The 13,766-nt window shown below is 44.8% G+C and overlaps 1 protein-coding gene across 5 annotated transcripts in view; it reads right to left on the reverse strand.

Moving 5' to 3' along the window:
- Positions 1–243: 243 nt before the first annotated feature.
- The window catches only part of BMP2K (BMP2 inducible kinase), a 43,566-nt gene continuing 30,043 nt past the window's right edge, over positions 244–13,766 (reverse strand). For 4 of the 5 annotated variants that reach the window (XM_051794434.1, XM_051794438.1, XM_051794435.1 and 1 more), the window contains exons 15-16: positions 11,286–11,399; positions 244–1,881 (exon numbers count right to left, since the gene is read on the reverse strand). In XM_051794434.1, coding sequence (XP_051650394.1) covers positions 455–1,881; positions 11,286–11,399 — 1,541 coding nt within the window. In that variant the 3' untranslated portion in view covers positions 244–454. The remainder of the gene's footprint in view (positions 1,882–11,285; positions 11,400–13,766) is intronic. The other variant, XM_051794437.1, reaches the window with a different exon arrangement.

Below are 13,766 nucleotides of genomic sequence, written 5' to 3' on the forward strand. Positions count from 1 at the left end.
ATTACCCCCCTGTACATATGGAAAACATTTTCCATGTGCTCCCTCCGCCTGTTCCCCTCCACCTCGGCACATTGCAGAGGGCTGGAAAGGCAACACCAAAGTGCAGAATGACAGTATGTCCCACAGCCCCCAAGTCAGTGACAGTGATTCATATCCAATTCCTCTTTCCATTCTGGGAGCCATCTGCCATAACAAAATGGTCCTCCTAGTTTGTTTTTTCTATTTTTCAAAAAAAAAAAAAAAAAAAAAAAAACAAAAAAAAAATAAAAAAGAACACCAAAAACTCCAATCAGAATTAGCCATCATTCACAATTCCATTGTGCAAGCGGGTCATGCCCTGTTGAACCTGAACAAGCTGCACAACCAAGGTCCCTGTCACTTCAACCACATAAATTACTCCACCAAACCTTTATTAAGGGACTTGGAGAGGATGGGGGGAACCCACTGGAAGCCTTTACTGTTTAGAAGGAAACGGAGCTGCTCCAAATGGATCTAACTCCAGTGCCTGCTGCTGGCTCTGTGCACTCTGCACGACCAGCTCTGTGAAGGGCACCGCACCAAAGTCGTCTGTTTTGAGCCCGTCCCCACCAAGAACAGCCCCGTGCAGGGAGCTCTGCCTCGGCCTGCCGGCCACGACGACCGTGCCGAGGTCCCCGCGGCTGTCCCCAAAGCCCTGGTGCTGGGGGTGCCGCAGCAGCTCCGGCGGGTGGAAGGGCTTCGCTCCGAAGGGATCCAGCAGACTCTCATCTGTCTGCAGAGGGTTGGTTCGGTCCTTGCTGTCGGTCAAGGCCACGCTGATGTTCTCCTTGGAGTCCGAGATGGTGAGGAACTCGTTGCTGCTCTGGGAGTCCCTACGTCCCGCCTTCTTGTGCCGGCGGGCTCGCTCTGGTGTGCGGTAGCTCGGCTTCAGCCCCTTCTTTGTGGTGGTGGGGGTGCCGTGGTGGCGCTTCCCGTTGCTCTTGGACACCTCCTGCTTCATGCGCCGCTGCCGGGAAGACAGTTTCTGCAGGTTCCGCTGCTGCTTCACCTTCTGCTGCTGCTGGCTCCCTGTGATCTCCTCAAAAGGAACCAGCCCAAACAGGTCCTCTCTGTTCCCAGCAGACTTGGGGAGAAGGGACGGCTGGAACGGGGTGCAGCCAAAGATATCCACGCTCCGTGGAGACGTGGGGGAGAGCAGAGGCTCCGTTCCCGACACCTGCCCATCTTGCTGGGGCACCTTTTTGCTGAAGGGGGCTTTTGTGAAAACATCAAAGTCGTCCTGGTCCTGGGCCAGGCTGGGAAAAACTGTCTGAGAAGAAACATCTTTGTCCATCTTCTCTCTTGTGTGAGGCTGCAGGGTGAAAAAAGGCACAGCCCCAAACACATCGACTTCTTGGCCAGGGTTGATCACAGTGCTTGGCACCTCAGATGAGGATGTGTGCATTGAACTGGGTTCCTGGATTTCACTGCTGCCCACACCGTCTCTGAACCTACTGCTCAGGAGCCCTTCCACTGATTTTTGCTTGGTACGGTCAGAATCAGAGTCAGAGCTCTGCTTCTCTTCCTCCTCTTCCTCCACCTCTTCCTCAGAGTCCATGAGGAGAGGGCGGTGGCCTAAATTCTCTGGTTCTGTATCATTGTCATCATTGAAGTCTCCGTTCTCCCCTTGCAAGACTTCTTCATCCTCCTGTTCTTCTTCTTCCTCGCTGCTCTTGGGAGAGGGAGGGTCAGATTCAAAATCACTCTCTGACTCCTCACCACCTTTTGTCACATGTCCCTCTGCACTTTTCCTCCCTGGCCGGGGATCTCTAAAGGCATGGCTCAGTTTTCCAGCTTTGGTTGGGGTCCCTAGGTTATTTCCTTGATTGCTGGCTGAGTTATCCACTTGTTTTCCAGGGGAACCTGCAGGTCCAAAGAAAAAAGCAAAGAAAAGAACTTAAACCAAGGTCAACACTTATTCCACACTCTCCACAGCCACACATGGCAGGAGCTGATGTAAACACATATATCCTGTACTTACTGAGAGGAATGAGTTAAAAACAGATGTAATATTTCTAACAATGCTCCCAGAATCAATAGTCAGAGTTGAAGCTTTACTCCCAGAGCACAAGGTGCCTGGAAATACAGTACCAGTACTTTTGGGGCATGGAGGAGGAACCAAAGGACACAAATGATCTCCCGAGACACCTTTTCCAACACACTCACTGTGCAGCTGCTCCCCTCCAGGGAAACACAAGCCAGCAGCACGGAAAAACGAATTATTTTTTTTTTTTTTAATCAGAGTTATTTCTGGTAGTGCTTCTGCTTTGATAAGTCTGCTCTGACAAGCTTAGTGCTCTAGTCGTGAGGACAGCCCATTCTAACTTCCAGTGTGGCAAATGAGGCACAAAGAGCTCCTGCTACCCCTGGAGTTTGAGAGCAGTGCTTCCCACTTTGTGTCTACATACGATTCATCAGCTCAGCTTCTCTATAGCAAGGAAATTTAGGTATTCATTTTACTCTGACAGCTTCCTCCCCACTATTCACTGACAACTAGAGCTAAAAGAACAATTCACTGATGAATCAATGGTGGGGTGGTTGCCTTGGGAATTCTGGAAGCAGTAGAAAATGTGCAGCAGTAAAGAAAAGAGATAACGAGAACAGGCAGAGCAGGAAAGGCTGCCCAGTGCCCCGGCACAGGTCTCATCACTCGGCAGGCCAAGTCTGTCCCTGTGTCAGAGCCCCGTGCTGGGCAGAGATGTTTTCAGGAGCCTTGGATTTCTATCACAAAGAAGGAGTAGGAGGAAAAGCAATGCAGTCAAAGCTGGAAGGTACATTTGCTCTTAAGATACCCTCTTCTCTCAGACACAGATCACCCTGGGCCACGCTGCTTTAAGGAGCTGTGAGAATTCCCCTCTTGGCAGGCACAGAGCCACTCCCAAGATGTGTGCAGTCCTGCCCAGGGAGGCCTCCACAGGCACCCCAGCTGTGGGGACAAGCTCCTCACATCTCCAGTGTGTGACACCAGCTGGGGACAGGGGTTGCTCCTGCCACACAGTTAATCATGAGCTCTACCCACAGCACTGCACTGGACTGCAGACCCTCCCACCAAAACCAACACCTTCCACTTGAGGCTTCATTACACAAATACTGGAATTTAACTGACTCCACATGTTAACAGGATTGAGAAAGCTGAGGATGGCTCTGGGCACCAGCTATTTCTACAAAAAACATCTTCAGCCAGAATCCAGCCCATAACACTCTTCTTCTTGCAATATACAAAATAATCCCAGCTAATTCTTCCCTTCACAAAGAAATTAGCATGCAACTTTCAGGCCAAGTCACATTCTTTTCTTTCTAAGCTATAGTTTAGACCAGAAAACAGTGTTTTACAGAAGCATTTTCTCCTTTTGCAAAGGGAATTAACATCAAATTTCCTCATCCACCAGCTACTTGGTTCCTTTGCCATTACACTTGAAATAATCAAAATTCGGCAGCAATACAATTTATGTATGGATTTAAAAACAAGATGACCAGAATGACTGAAAACATCAGGTGATTAGGGCTTTGAGCTGTTTCTTCTTTGCTTCTGGTGTCAGATTGCTTCTTATCTACTGTAATTTTAAATGCTACATATTTGCTTTACCCACTAAATTAGAATCTGGATTATTTTGCTGCTTACTTGAGATTTCCCAAAGGTACAGCCTTCACATTGCACTATACCCCCCCAGCCTCCAAATCCTGCTGTTTCCAATATTTACTGAAACAGTAATGTTAGCATAAACGCAAATAGATTTAAAAGGAAATATTTCTAGGTTAGATGTTAACAACACTTACACAACAAACCCCCCGAACATTTTCTCTATGTCAATATCCAGGAGTTTACACTCCCAAGCAACAATTGAACCTTTGTATGTAATTTTAATAAACCACTTTATAAATTGTTTTCTGTGTATTTCTTTTTAAGGCAAGAACTGAACCATAGTTTACCTACTTTACCTGGCTTCCCAAAAGTCCTATTATTATTTGTTAAATGCTGCCACACACAATCCCCGGACAACAAACTGCAAAAGGCACTGACAAGATAAAACCCACTCCAACCTCTACCAACAGCCACTGACTCACTGACCACATAACTTAAGGTACACAACATGTACCTCTCAGTACCAGACCTCTCCAGTACAGCAAACAGGACTTGTCAGCACTTGGCAAAACACTTGGAGCAGTTTCCCACCCCACACTCCACATCCTGGCACTGGCACACCAGCCACTCCAGCATCTCCACAGCTCCACCTGTTATTCTCAACTGTTATTCCTGCTAAGGAATTTGGGAGTCAGGCATCCAGACAACCCAGTCTTTTGGGAATCCATATTAGCACCCTAAGATTTCCACTCAAGTCTAGCAACTACCCCCTCTAGAGAAACTGGGATGAAGGCAGGAATGACTCACTCAGCAATCCCACTTGCTGGAGATGTGGGTCCCCAGCAAAGACAGAGCCCATGTGCCTGCTGTGTACAAAGTCATGTGTTTTCTCCGTTTGCTCTGAACCACTGTCCGAGGAAACACTGAGCACCTTCCTCCCTGACAAGAGGCAGAGGCACAGAGGTGCTTGAGTAGCTAACAAGAGCACTCAAAGTTTGGCATACTTGTTCATTTTTACAATACCTTCCTCACAGCAATCTGTTCTTGTCACTTTTGCAGCCTCTTGTTCTACTGGGGCCAGTGAGGCCAAGCCACTGCACACTGGATATAGCACACATCAGCCTTGGTGCTGGCAGCAATGAGGCAGCGGCAGGAAAAGGAAGCAAAATGTGTGCATTTTCTAAGTGTGCGCCCCCAAAAGAGAAAACTATCCAAAATATCTCCATTCACAGGCCACTGAAAATATTACAGGAATACTTCTTCATCCAGATATAACATCCTCGTAGCACAAGGCAATGAGTGCCTCTGAGCTCATCAGTGGTTTCTGAACAGGGTCTCCAAATCCCTAGCTTTTCAGGAGATTCATCCTTATCCATCATCTCTGACAGTTAGGGATGTGACCTGTTTATGGCAGCAGCAGCAATCAATGTCTATGTACTGTACAGCCTGAGAATTACCCATCAGTGATCACAAACTCACAACCTACACTAACAGCTCACCATTATCAAAGTTTCAGAACCAGCACCCCATGTATGACCCTACACAGATGCTGTGAGCAGGAAAGCCAGTGGCACACATCAGATAGTGCTGTGAGCAACAACTGCTCCTGCTACATGGGTGTGAAAAGACACGTGTATTCCAAGGGATATTTCCAGAGTGGTGACCTCACTGCTCCCCCATCGGTGTCTGTCAGGAAAGAGCAAGTATCTTGCTTTATTCCTCGGTCTGTGTGGAGGTGTTGGAAACAATCAGAGCCATCTGCTCCAGGCAGAAACTACTCCAAGATACTTGTCTTCAACACTTTTAGTCCTACCTGGCCAACCTTCAGGAACAAACCCTCTCTGCATGCACCTTCACACCCGCAGTGGCTTCAGGTTAGCCTCAGGAACAGGAAGAACACTGGTGTCAAATCCAAACCAGAGAAACAAAAATATCCTCTCTAGAACTATTGGGTTTTATATCATGACAGGAATAGTTTGGTTTTCTACACTTCAGCTGTCCCTGTTGCCACTGCTAAAGAAGTCAGCAAATGAAATAAAGAGCACTACAAACAGAAACAATGCCCCAAAATGGAAAATCTCCTGCTTAATGGCAATTTAATGCTCTGGCCAAACAGCTTTCCTAACTGAGGCCTTGTGTCATGTTGATTTCATGCCCTCTTCTCAGGCTGCCCTGCTGCAGACACTGTTCAGATACATATTTATACCAAAATGCTGCACACTGGTCAGTAACATCTGTTTGCAATGTGCTGTTCAGATTACCACACTTCTAATCAGGTTTGCAGCTTGTAGCAAACAATTGTTCTTTGCTCAAATGCGAGCCAGGTGGAACATCTTTAATCATATAAGAAGATCCCAATCTTGAAGGAAATTTTCTGATGTTCTTTTTCGAGACACAGGATTATAAGAGGATGAATTCCCTCTAACAACTGCAATAATTACATGCCTTCTGCTGGCCCCTCATTTTAGGGTATTGCGAGGGTGGCTCAGGAGTGGGGCATAAGAGCTTTAAGCTTCCTTGGAATTGGGAACATACTGCCACCATCATTTCAGAACAATTTGCCACATGTCAGCCCAAGGATTACCCGCGGGCTGCAACTAAATCTGCACCAGTTCTCCGACCAGAGCCAGGCCAGCAGCTGCTCAGCACTGTAATGGATTTACACTACTTACCACCTTTATTTTCAAGAACAACAAAAAATGGGAGAACACCACACTTCTGCCTCGCCTACTGCTGACATTTCTTTTCAGTATTTAGTCTAAAGGTTGAAACGTGTCATAAAAGGAGTGAAATGTGTGCATGAGTGTTCAAAAAAAAAAAAAAACCAAACCAAAAAAACCCCCCACTGAATCACTTTGGAGAGAAAAAGCAAATTCTTGGCAGAGCCCACACATATAATTTATACTAGTGATGGGTGGATAACTTCAAGTTACTTGGGAAGTATTCTCTGGAAAAGCTTAAGTCTAAAGACTATCTTGGTACAGGGAACCTGTATCCAGCAAGCAGTACCAATACCTGAAACTGGAGCCCAGGAGAGGATATAGAGTAATGTTTCAGCGAGAACAAATATTGATCTGAACTGAATTTAATTGCTGAGTTAGCTAAATCTGGAGCACTGCACAACAGCCATATCACTGTGCAGGTCTGGGTGTCTTAATAATCCAGAACATCAATTGCCAAACAAACATGACCTGGTGGCATGAGCTGTTTAGTGCTGTCACAGTGGCTCAAGTCTTCTTGTTTCTCCTGTTCAGATGTTTGTAGTTTCTTTTTCAGTTCTAGTGAGCCGTGTTTCACTTCAAGGTCCAGACTGCACAGTGGTCCCAAGGCTCCACAGCTATGGTACAACACTTGCAGTGCTCTGAAACCCTGTTCGAGGCAGTAGACGGCACAACTACATCAGTAGTCAACACCCGAGTTTCTTCATGCCAGAACATCACTCTTCTGCTGTGATATGGTGAATGCTCATCATCAGCTACTGCAGCAGGGTCTTTTCAGAGACATGTTGTGTTCAAGGCTCCGGATCATTCCCATGGCACTGCTGCCTGGCACACAGACAGCTGGTTTTCTGCAAGATCCACACAGCTGGCACAACACACATCACACCACAAAGCCCCTCTTATTCCAAGACATCTAAAATCACCATTTGCAGACATCACTACGTCTCTGAGTGCAGGAAGTCTGGAAGTCAGAAGGAAGCTGCTATGGAACTGAACTTGCTTTTATCCCCAGTCTCTGCACAGTGAACAAGGCTGCAGTGGCTGGGAAGGGGTTATCTGTGGAGGTTACAAAAGCCAAGTGATTCGATGGAGAAGTACCACATCTAGAGCCCAAATGAGCTTTAAAACATTCAGTAGAACAGTTAATGAGAGGGCCTGAATCAGAGCCTTATCCCAGTAAGGCAAGCCAGGAGACAGCTCACGCAGAGTCTCCACAGGACCCAAACGCCTGTCAGACAGCTCCAGGTCAGCACTGGCAAATGTACACCAGGCAAGGTTCCCAACACCTCCACTTCACACAGTCCATCCACATCACTGAGTGTTACCTCAAGTCTTGTATTACTTCTTTGAATGTCAGTATTAAGCTGAGGGAAGCAAAAGGCAATCTAGCCCAGTTTCATCCCACAAAGAATTGGTGTGAACAAACCTAAGACAGCAAAAGGCCACTTAGTAAAACTCAACAGCAAACTGTACTATATTTATGACATTTCCTTCTCGGCATTTAGAAATAGCTTAAAATGCGCCTTGCCTGAGTTTCTGAAACACTCAACTTGATGTTAACAAAGGATGTAACAACACAAGCTGGTTAATGCACACTTGAACCAAAAGCTTCCCTTCCAAAACGCTGACAACGGGACACGATTTTTTACAATTGTCACCATGCAGTGTTTCAAGCATTCCAGAACCAGGATCTGTTTTCCACATGACAAGTGCCTGCCTAAGTGCCTCAGTGCTGGCTCTTCATCTGTGCTTTCTTCTCTCTTTTTCATAAGAAGCTTGTAATGTCACGTTTGTTACTAACAGACTGAGCATTGGAATGCTTTCCCAAGCCAATTTTCCAGTCATCTCAAGTCCTAAGACATTATTTTCCACAAACATTCAGACATAAGTTAGTGTATGTAGCAAGTTTACATGTAGTGCTTGTGAGGACACTTATAACAGGATACACACCAAGTGCTTCCACACTGCTTCCCTCTCCACCAGCCCAAGAGGACCCCAAATACCACATTAGGTGATTTCACACCCCATGTGCCCTCTGGGCAGCATGCCTGGGGTCACACATGTTGTCGTTGGTTCTCCATTCCCAGTGGACAAGAGTAAGTACAGAAGGTCTGACAGCTGTAGTCCATCCAATTCCAGGTTTTCTTCTCTGGTGATCCTTGCAGCAGTGCCAGTCTGAAATGCACTCTCAGCTCCACAAGGAATATCCCACAATTCACAGCATATCACAACATATCACAATCCACAGCAGCCCATGGACTTCTCCAGCAATGATCAAAGTTTTCCAATTCCAACCCCTGCATCTCCCTTGCATCACATTCCCAGACACACGTAAACATACCTGGTGACACTTATTTTGCCCAAGTACCACTACTTGGTGTGAAGTTAAGTCAAAACACGGCATGTGATTTTCAGCTTTTTGCTGCCACCTCACATCAGATGACAGGAATTAGTTGTTGCTTTCAGTAGAGAACCCTTAAGCCTCCAAAACCAAAGAGATCCTCTGGATGACTCTACTCAGCCACAGCCCACATACACCATTTATACAACAGACCTATGTCACAGCAAAGGAAACCAAGCAGAAAAATAACCACCTTGGAGTCAGAACTGTGGCCAATACAGTAGAACACACTTGCAATAAGTAAGAGCTGTCACTTTTCAATAAAGTCAATTTTATTTTCTTTAAAATGCTGTGTTTATAGCATCAACATTTCATCCCATTTTAATCCAGCAAGTCAGAACTCAGCAGTCAGAACCCTGGGCAAACAGTGCTAACACACCCCACACTGGCTCCGAGACATGTCACAGTAAGGAAAGGACACTTGTGCTCTAACAAGGTTCAGAGTCTCTCACCCCAACCCTGGAATTGCACCCAACATATTAACCTCCTGCTCCACTTTCCATGTAGTCACCTGCTCTTGGATGATGCCCTGAGTAAGGTACACACGTGGTTTACTTCTGTTACATCTTTTACAATTACAAGGAACAAACTTGAAAGAACATGTTACATAAGAATCTTAAGGACAAGAGGAAATCAAAACATTTGGGACATTTGTCAACTTTGCCCTAGAAAGCCCTCAATGAGCAATGAAATATGTCTAAGTGAACAGCATTCTCCTTTTCTTAGTTGTCTTACAACACCTCATTTCAAGACATTACCAAGAACAGTTCAATGGGCAACAAAAATCAGCTTAAAATACAAATCATTACGTTTAAAGATTTATTGTATCAGAGATTTTTACTAAGTGCAGTTCACTGTTAACACATAATTAACAATATCTTCCTTGAAATCAAGCCAGTATGTACTCTTGTTTAAGTGCCAGTTACAACTCCAGAGAAAAAAGGCTACTGAAAAATGCCTGATTTTTTTCCAATGCTACAGGTACTAGTTCACAAACCAGCTCAGCATGTCCCAAGCACTTTGGGTTTTTCAGCCATGACTGAATTGGTTTTTCCAGGCCTTAACAGAAGGCATCTCTCTTTTATTTTTTAGTATGTCAAGAATTAAAACTTGGATTCAAACTAACAAAGATTAAGACACAAAACAGAATACAGTGAGGGCATTCCTTACAGTCCAAGCTATATTATAACCAACTGAAAAAAAACAGCAATGAGCAGATGTATCTGCAAGATCTCAGGTGAGGAAAGCAATAAAACAACCCCTGGACACAAGGGCAGGAATGCTCGCAGGCGACTAAGCACCTGATGGTCCCCATCTCACATCAAGTATAACTACCCTGTTTGTTTTGCATGTGAATTCAGGCTCACCTATGAACCAAAGCAACCACTTGAATGAAGACTCCAGGGAAAACCCTCCCCAACAGCACCTATAGGGCAAACCCTTCTTTACTTAAATGGCTTTCACGTGGCACTGATCTACTGGACAAGAACAAGGTGACTGAAGGCAAACTTGTCTTGTCTAGTGAGCAAGAGTATTAGACCAAATAGAATGAATTCAAGTCCAACAACAGGAGCACACGGGGGTGCTGTGGGGGATTTTTACCAGTGGCTTTGCAGAACATGCTACCCTGCTCACCCAGCACTACGTGCAGCACAGGAACACCTGTGAGCACTAAGCAGCCCTAGCAGAGGATCTCCAAGAATGCGAGATCCAACTGAAAGAAAACACGGATAACTTAGGTTGACCCCAACTGATTTATTTTAAGGCACGTTACCTGAGCTTTTGAACTTCTGTAAGAATAGTCTTTAAGAGTCATATTAAGGCACCTTTGTCACACAAGAACTCTCAACAAAACTTCAGTAAGCACCTAAGTGGCTCCAGAAGTGACTGAAGTTGTTTTTAACATTTAACTATCAGATAGGCTTTACTTTGTCACAGGTACCAAAATAAATATTAAAGTGCTGATCAACCAAATGTGAAAACTGTTGATTAAGCTGGACCATGATGCAGTTTCCCAGTCACAGTCAATGCCCACATACGATGTTAGTTTTTCTTTCATCCAAGGTAAAAAAGATCAAAGCTGAACCGAAAGGCAATAATGAATGCCCACCCTCCTCTCCCTGTGTAGAGACAACAAAATGTTTGGGTTTGACTCCATTTGTACCAAAATAGTACATTAAATGCAGCAGAAGCTTACAGTCTGGAGAACTAACTACAGAAACAGTGTGAGTAAGAAGCAGACTACAGGGAAGTGGCAGAATTTGGCCTTAGCAAGTAATTTGCCTTCAGCAAAAGCACTTGTGGTTCTACACTGGTCCAGGGGAACGGCACTGCTAAGGATACACAGTGTCACCATACAGGCACCAGAGCCAGACGCACAAGTGGTTTTTCATTGGAGGTAATTAGCATAATAAAAAAATCTCTTTAGCCCGAGTGCTTTCAGGAGGCAGTGGATCCCTCAACCACTCTTTGGTGGTTTAACTTCTGTGCACACTCTGACACATACATGTACATGTATGTACACCTATAGCTACAAGGTAATCATGTCACAGGTGTAACTTGCCTTGGTGAGCAATGAAAGGAACAGAACCAAAGGGATCTTCAGGAGGACTTTTCTGTGGAGCAGAATGTGGCTCCACATTCTTATCTGAAGATGCTCTCCTGTCCACCAGCCTGTCTGTAAAAAACAAAATGAAACAGAACAAAAAATAAAGTAAAATAAAATAAAAATGTCAGGTCTTATGCCTATGCAAGGTATGTGCTGCACAGGGTGAGGGAATAATAAACTCTCCATTAGGGGTTTTTGACAGGAAAAAGCCCAGCTGGCCCAGGCAGTTCCTTCCCATTGTGCAGGCTGCAGAGGAGATGGGCAGAGCACTTGGGAGACTGCACCCACACCTGTCTCTGTTGGAGCACCAGGGTGATCCCTGGCCTAACAACCACCTTTGTGTGGCTCAGTGAAAGCTGGGCTGCTGTCTTCCCAGGGAGACAGCACACTCCTTTTCTTGGCTCCCAGCTCTGCACAGATTATTAAGTGGTTACAGAAGCTGTTTAAGAAATCCACTTCTTCACAATGCTGTCAGAAATTGAGCATCACCTGTTGCTTCTGTCCCATCACTAAGTGATGGTAACAGCAGAGAAACAGCCGTGTACACAAGAACACAGAGCTCCAACCTGTCACTCCATATCACAAAGGTGCTCCGTTCAGACACCTCCATCCAGCTGCACCTTGCCCTTAACTGTAACTGCCATCATTCTACTGGGAAAGCATTCACCAAGTGTGAGCAAGGTATCATGATCTGGGAGTTAGAACCCTTTTACACAAGTGATGAATCATCCCAGCAATACCCCCATCACTGCACACATTGACATTAAGCCACTCAACCCATGAAATCCAACAGTAATATCAGCCTGACAAAGTGTGACAACATCTTGATCCTCTAACAAAAGCTGTGTATATTTAATTACTCATGTGTTACTGTCATGAGCACATCAGCTTTAAAAGTATTTGACAGACTAAGAAACATCTTTAATTTACATGTGAAGCGTCAGCTCAACAATATAAAGTAGGTTTTTGAAAGGGGTGAGAAAGGGTTTATGTTTTGAATGCTACTCAGCACCATATAACATGGCAAAAAGACAAACTTACATAACAGTATGAGAGTTGTGAAGTATGGCACAGCAATTGGGTTTAGTAATATAAAAATATAACCACTTATCAGACCTGTATCTGCACTTCTCCTTTCTCTAGATGGCAAAAAAATTGCTTAGTAAACAACAGCCTTTTTTCCCTCAAAAGAGATAACCTACACCTAAAAAGAGCTCACCCTTGAATCTTAATTCAGACCTGAGGAAATTCCAGAAGTATTATGCAGTTAAAGACAATTTTATAGGTCCAAGCCTCAACTGTACAATCCATCTCCCAATTTCTCATTATTCCAGCTAAGGTTGATAAAGTACCAGTGGACAAAGGCTATATATTTCTGCTTTGGCTGCAGCAAAGGCATTAACACTGAGATAAGCTCATATTAAGGCTGTTGTGCCCAACATGATACCAAAATACAAACAGCCTTAATACCAAAAAACCCAAGTTAGGAGGTCTTTAAAGGCTGTGACATGTGTATCTCTGTGTACAAACACACACAGATACCAACTACCACTGTCTCCCTGCTCTGGGCCTCAAACAGACACCAAGCCCCAAGGCCTCGGACCCACTCTTAACTGCAGCCCACCCCGTACAAACAAGCCTGCCATCTAGTGTGCTGCTGCTCAAAGCAGTCATGGCTTGTCATTTTGACAAGTTCTGTATTCAAGTGACTAGTAAACCTAATGCTGGTTGCTACAAAGCAGAATGTTGCTGTTGACTTTCTGGATCCAGTGTACGAAGTGCGTTATCACACCCAGCTCTCCTGTGCACTGAATTACCTTGAAGAGGTGAGCCCCAAACAAGCCTCAGTTAATGTGGCCTTTGGCACTTTTATTTGTGCAGAACTTGTGGGTTAACCAAGCCCATCTCAAACTTACCATCATCAGTCCAACAGTTACAGATTCTGACAGTGGGTAATGTACTGACCACCTGCTACAAACTAACCTGCTCTGGACCCAAGAGCGGATTATTTTGAATGACTGAAGGCCTCATGTGGAAGCAGCATGCTTAAAGATATTCAATTCCACTCCTGAATCAAATCCTAGACTTTGGAAGGCATGCTCATTTTTAAGGTGGTACATTAGCCATTACCCAGCTAGCAGTAAGTAATTGTACTGTGAAATGTGTGCAGGCTACTTTTATATCTCAAAAGTAAGTCTTAATTGATAAACATAATCCAAAACTATCAACTAGAGTTTCACAAACAAACCCACTCAGTTACTTTCCTTAAGGATTAACAAGTAGTGTGCACATCTTGTTCAATTACATTCAAGGACATGGGAATCCAAGAAGAAAGACCCAGCTAAAGGCAGAGGTGTTCTTTAATTACTTGAAATTCAACTTTACTGCACATTTAATTGCAAGGAACTTGCTGATAGAGAACCAAGCATGCACAAG

The sequence above is a fragment of the Manacus candei genome, unplaced genomic scaffold (assembly GCF_025592945.1).
Source record: "Manacus candei isolate 608988 ecotype Guabito, Panama unplaced genomic scaffold, ASM2559294v1 h1tg000039l, whole genome shotgun sequence".
Taxonomy (NCBI): domain Eukaryota; kingdom Metazoa; phylum Chordata; class Aves; order Passeriformes; family Pipridae; genus Manacus; species Manacus candei.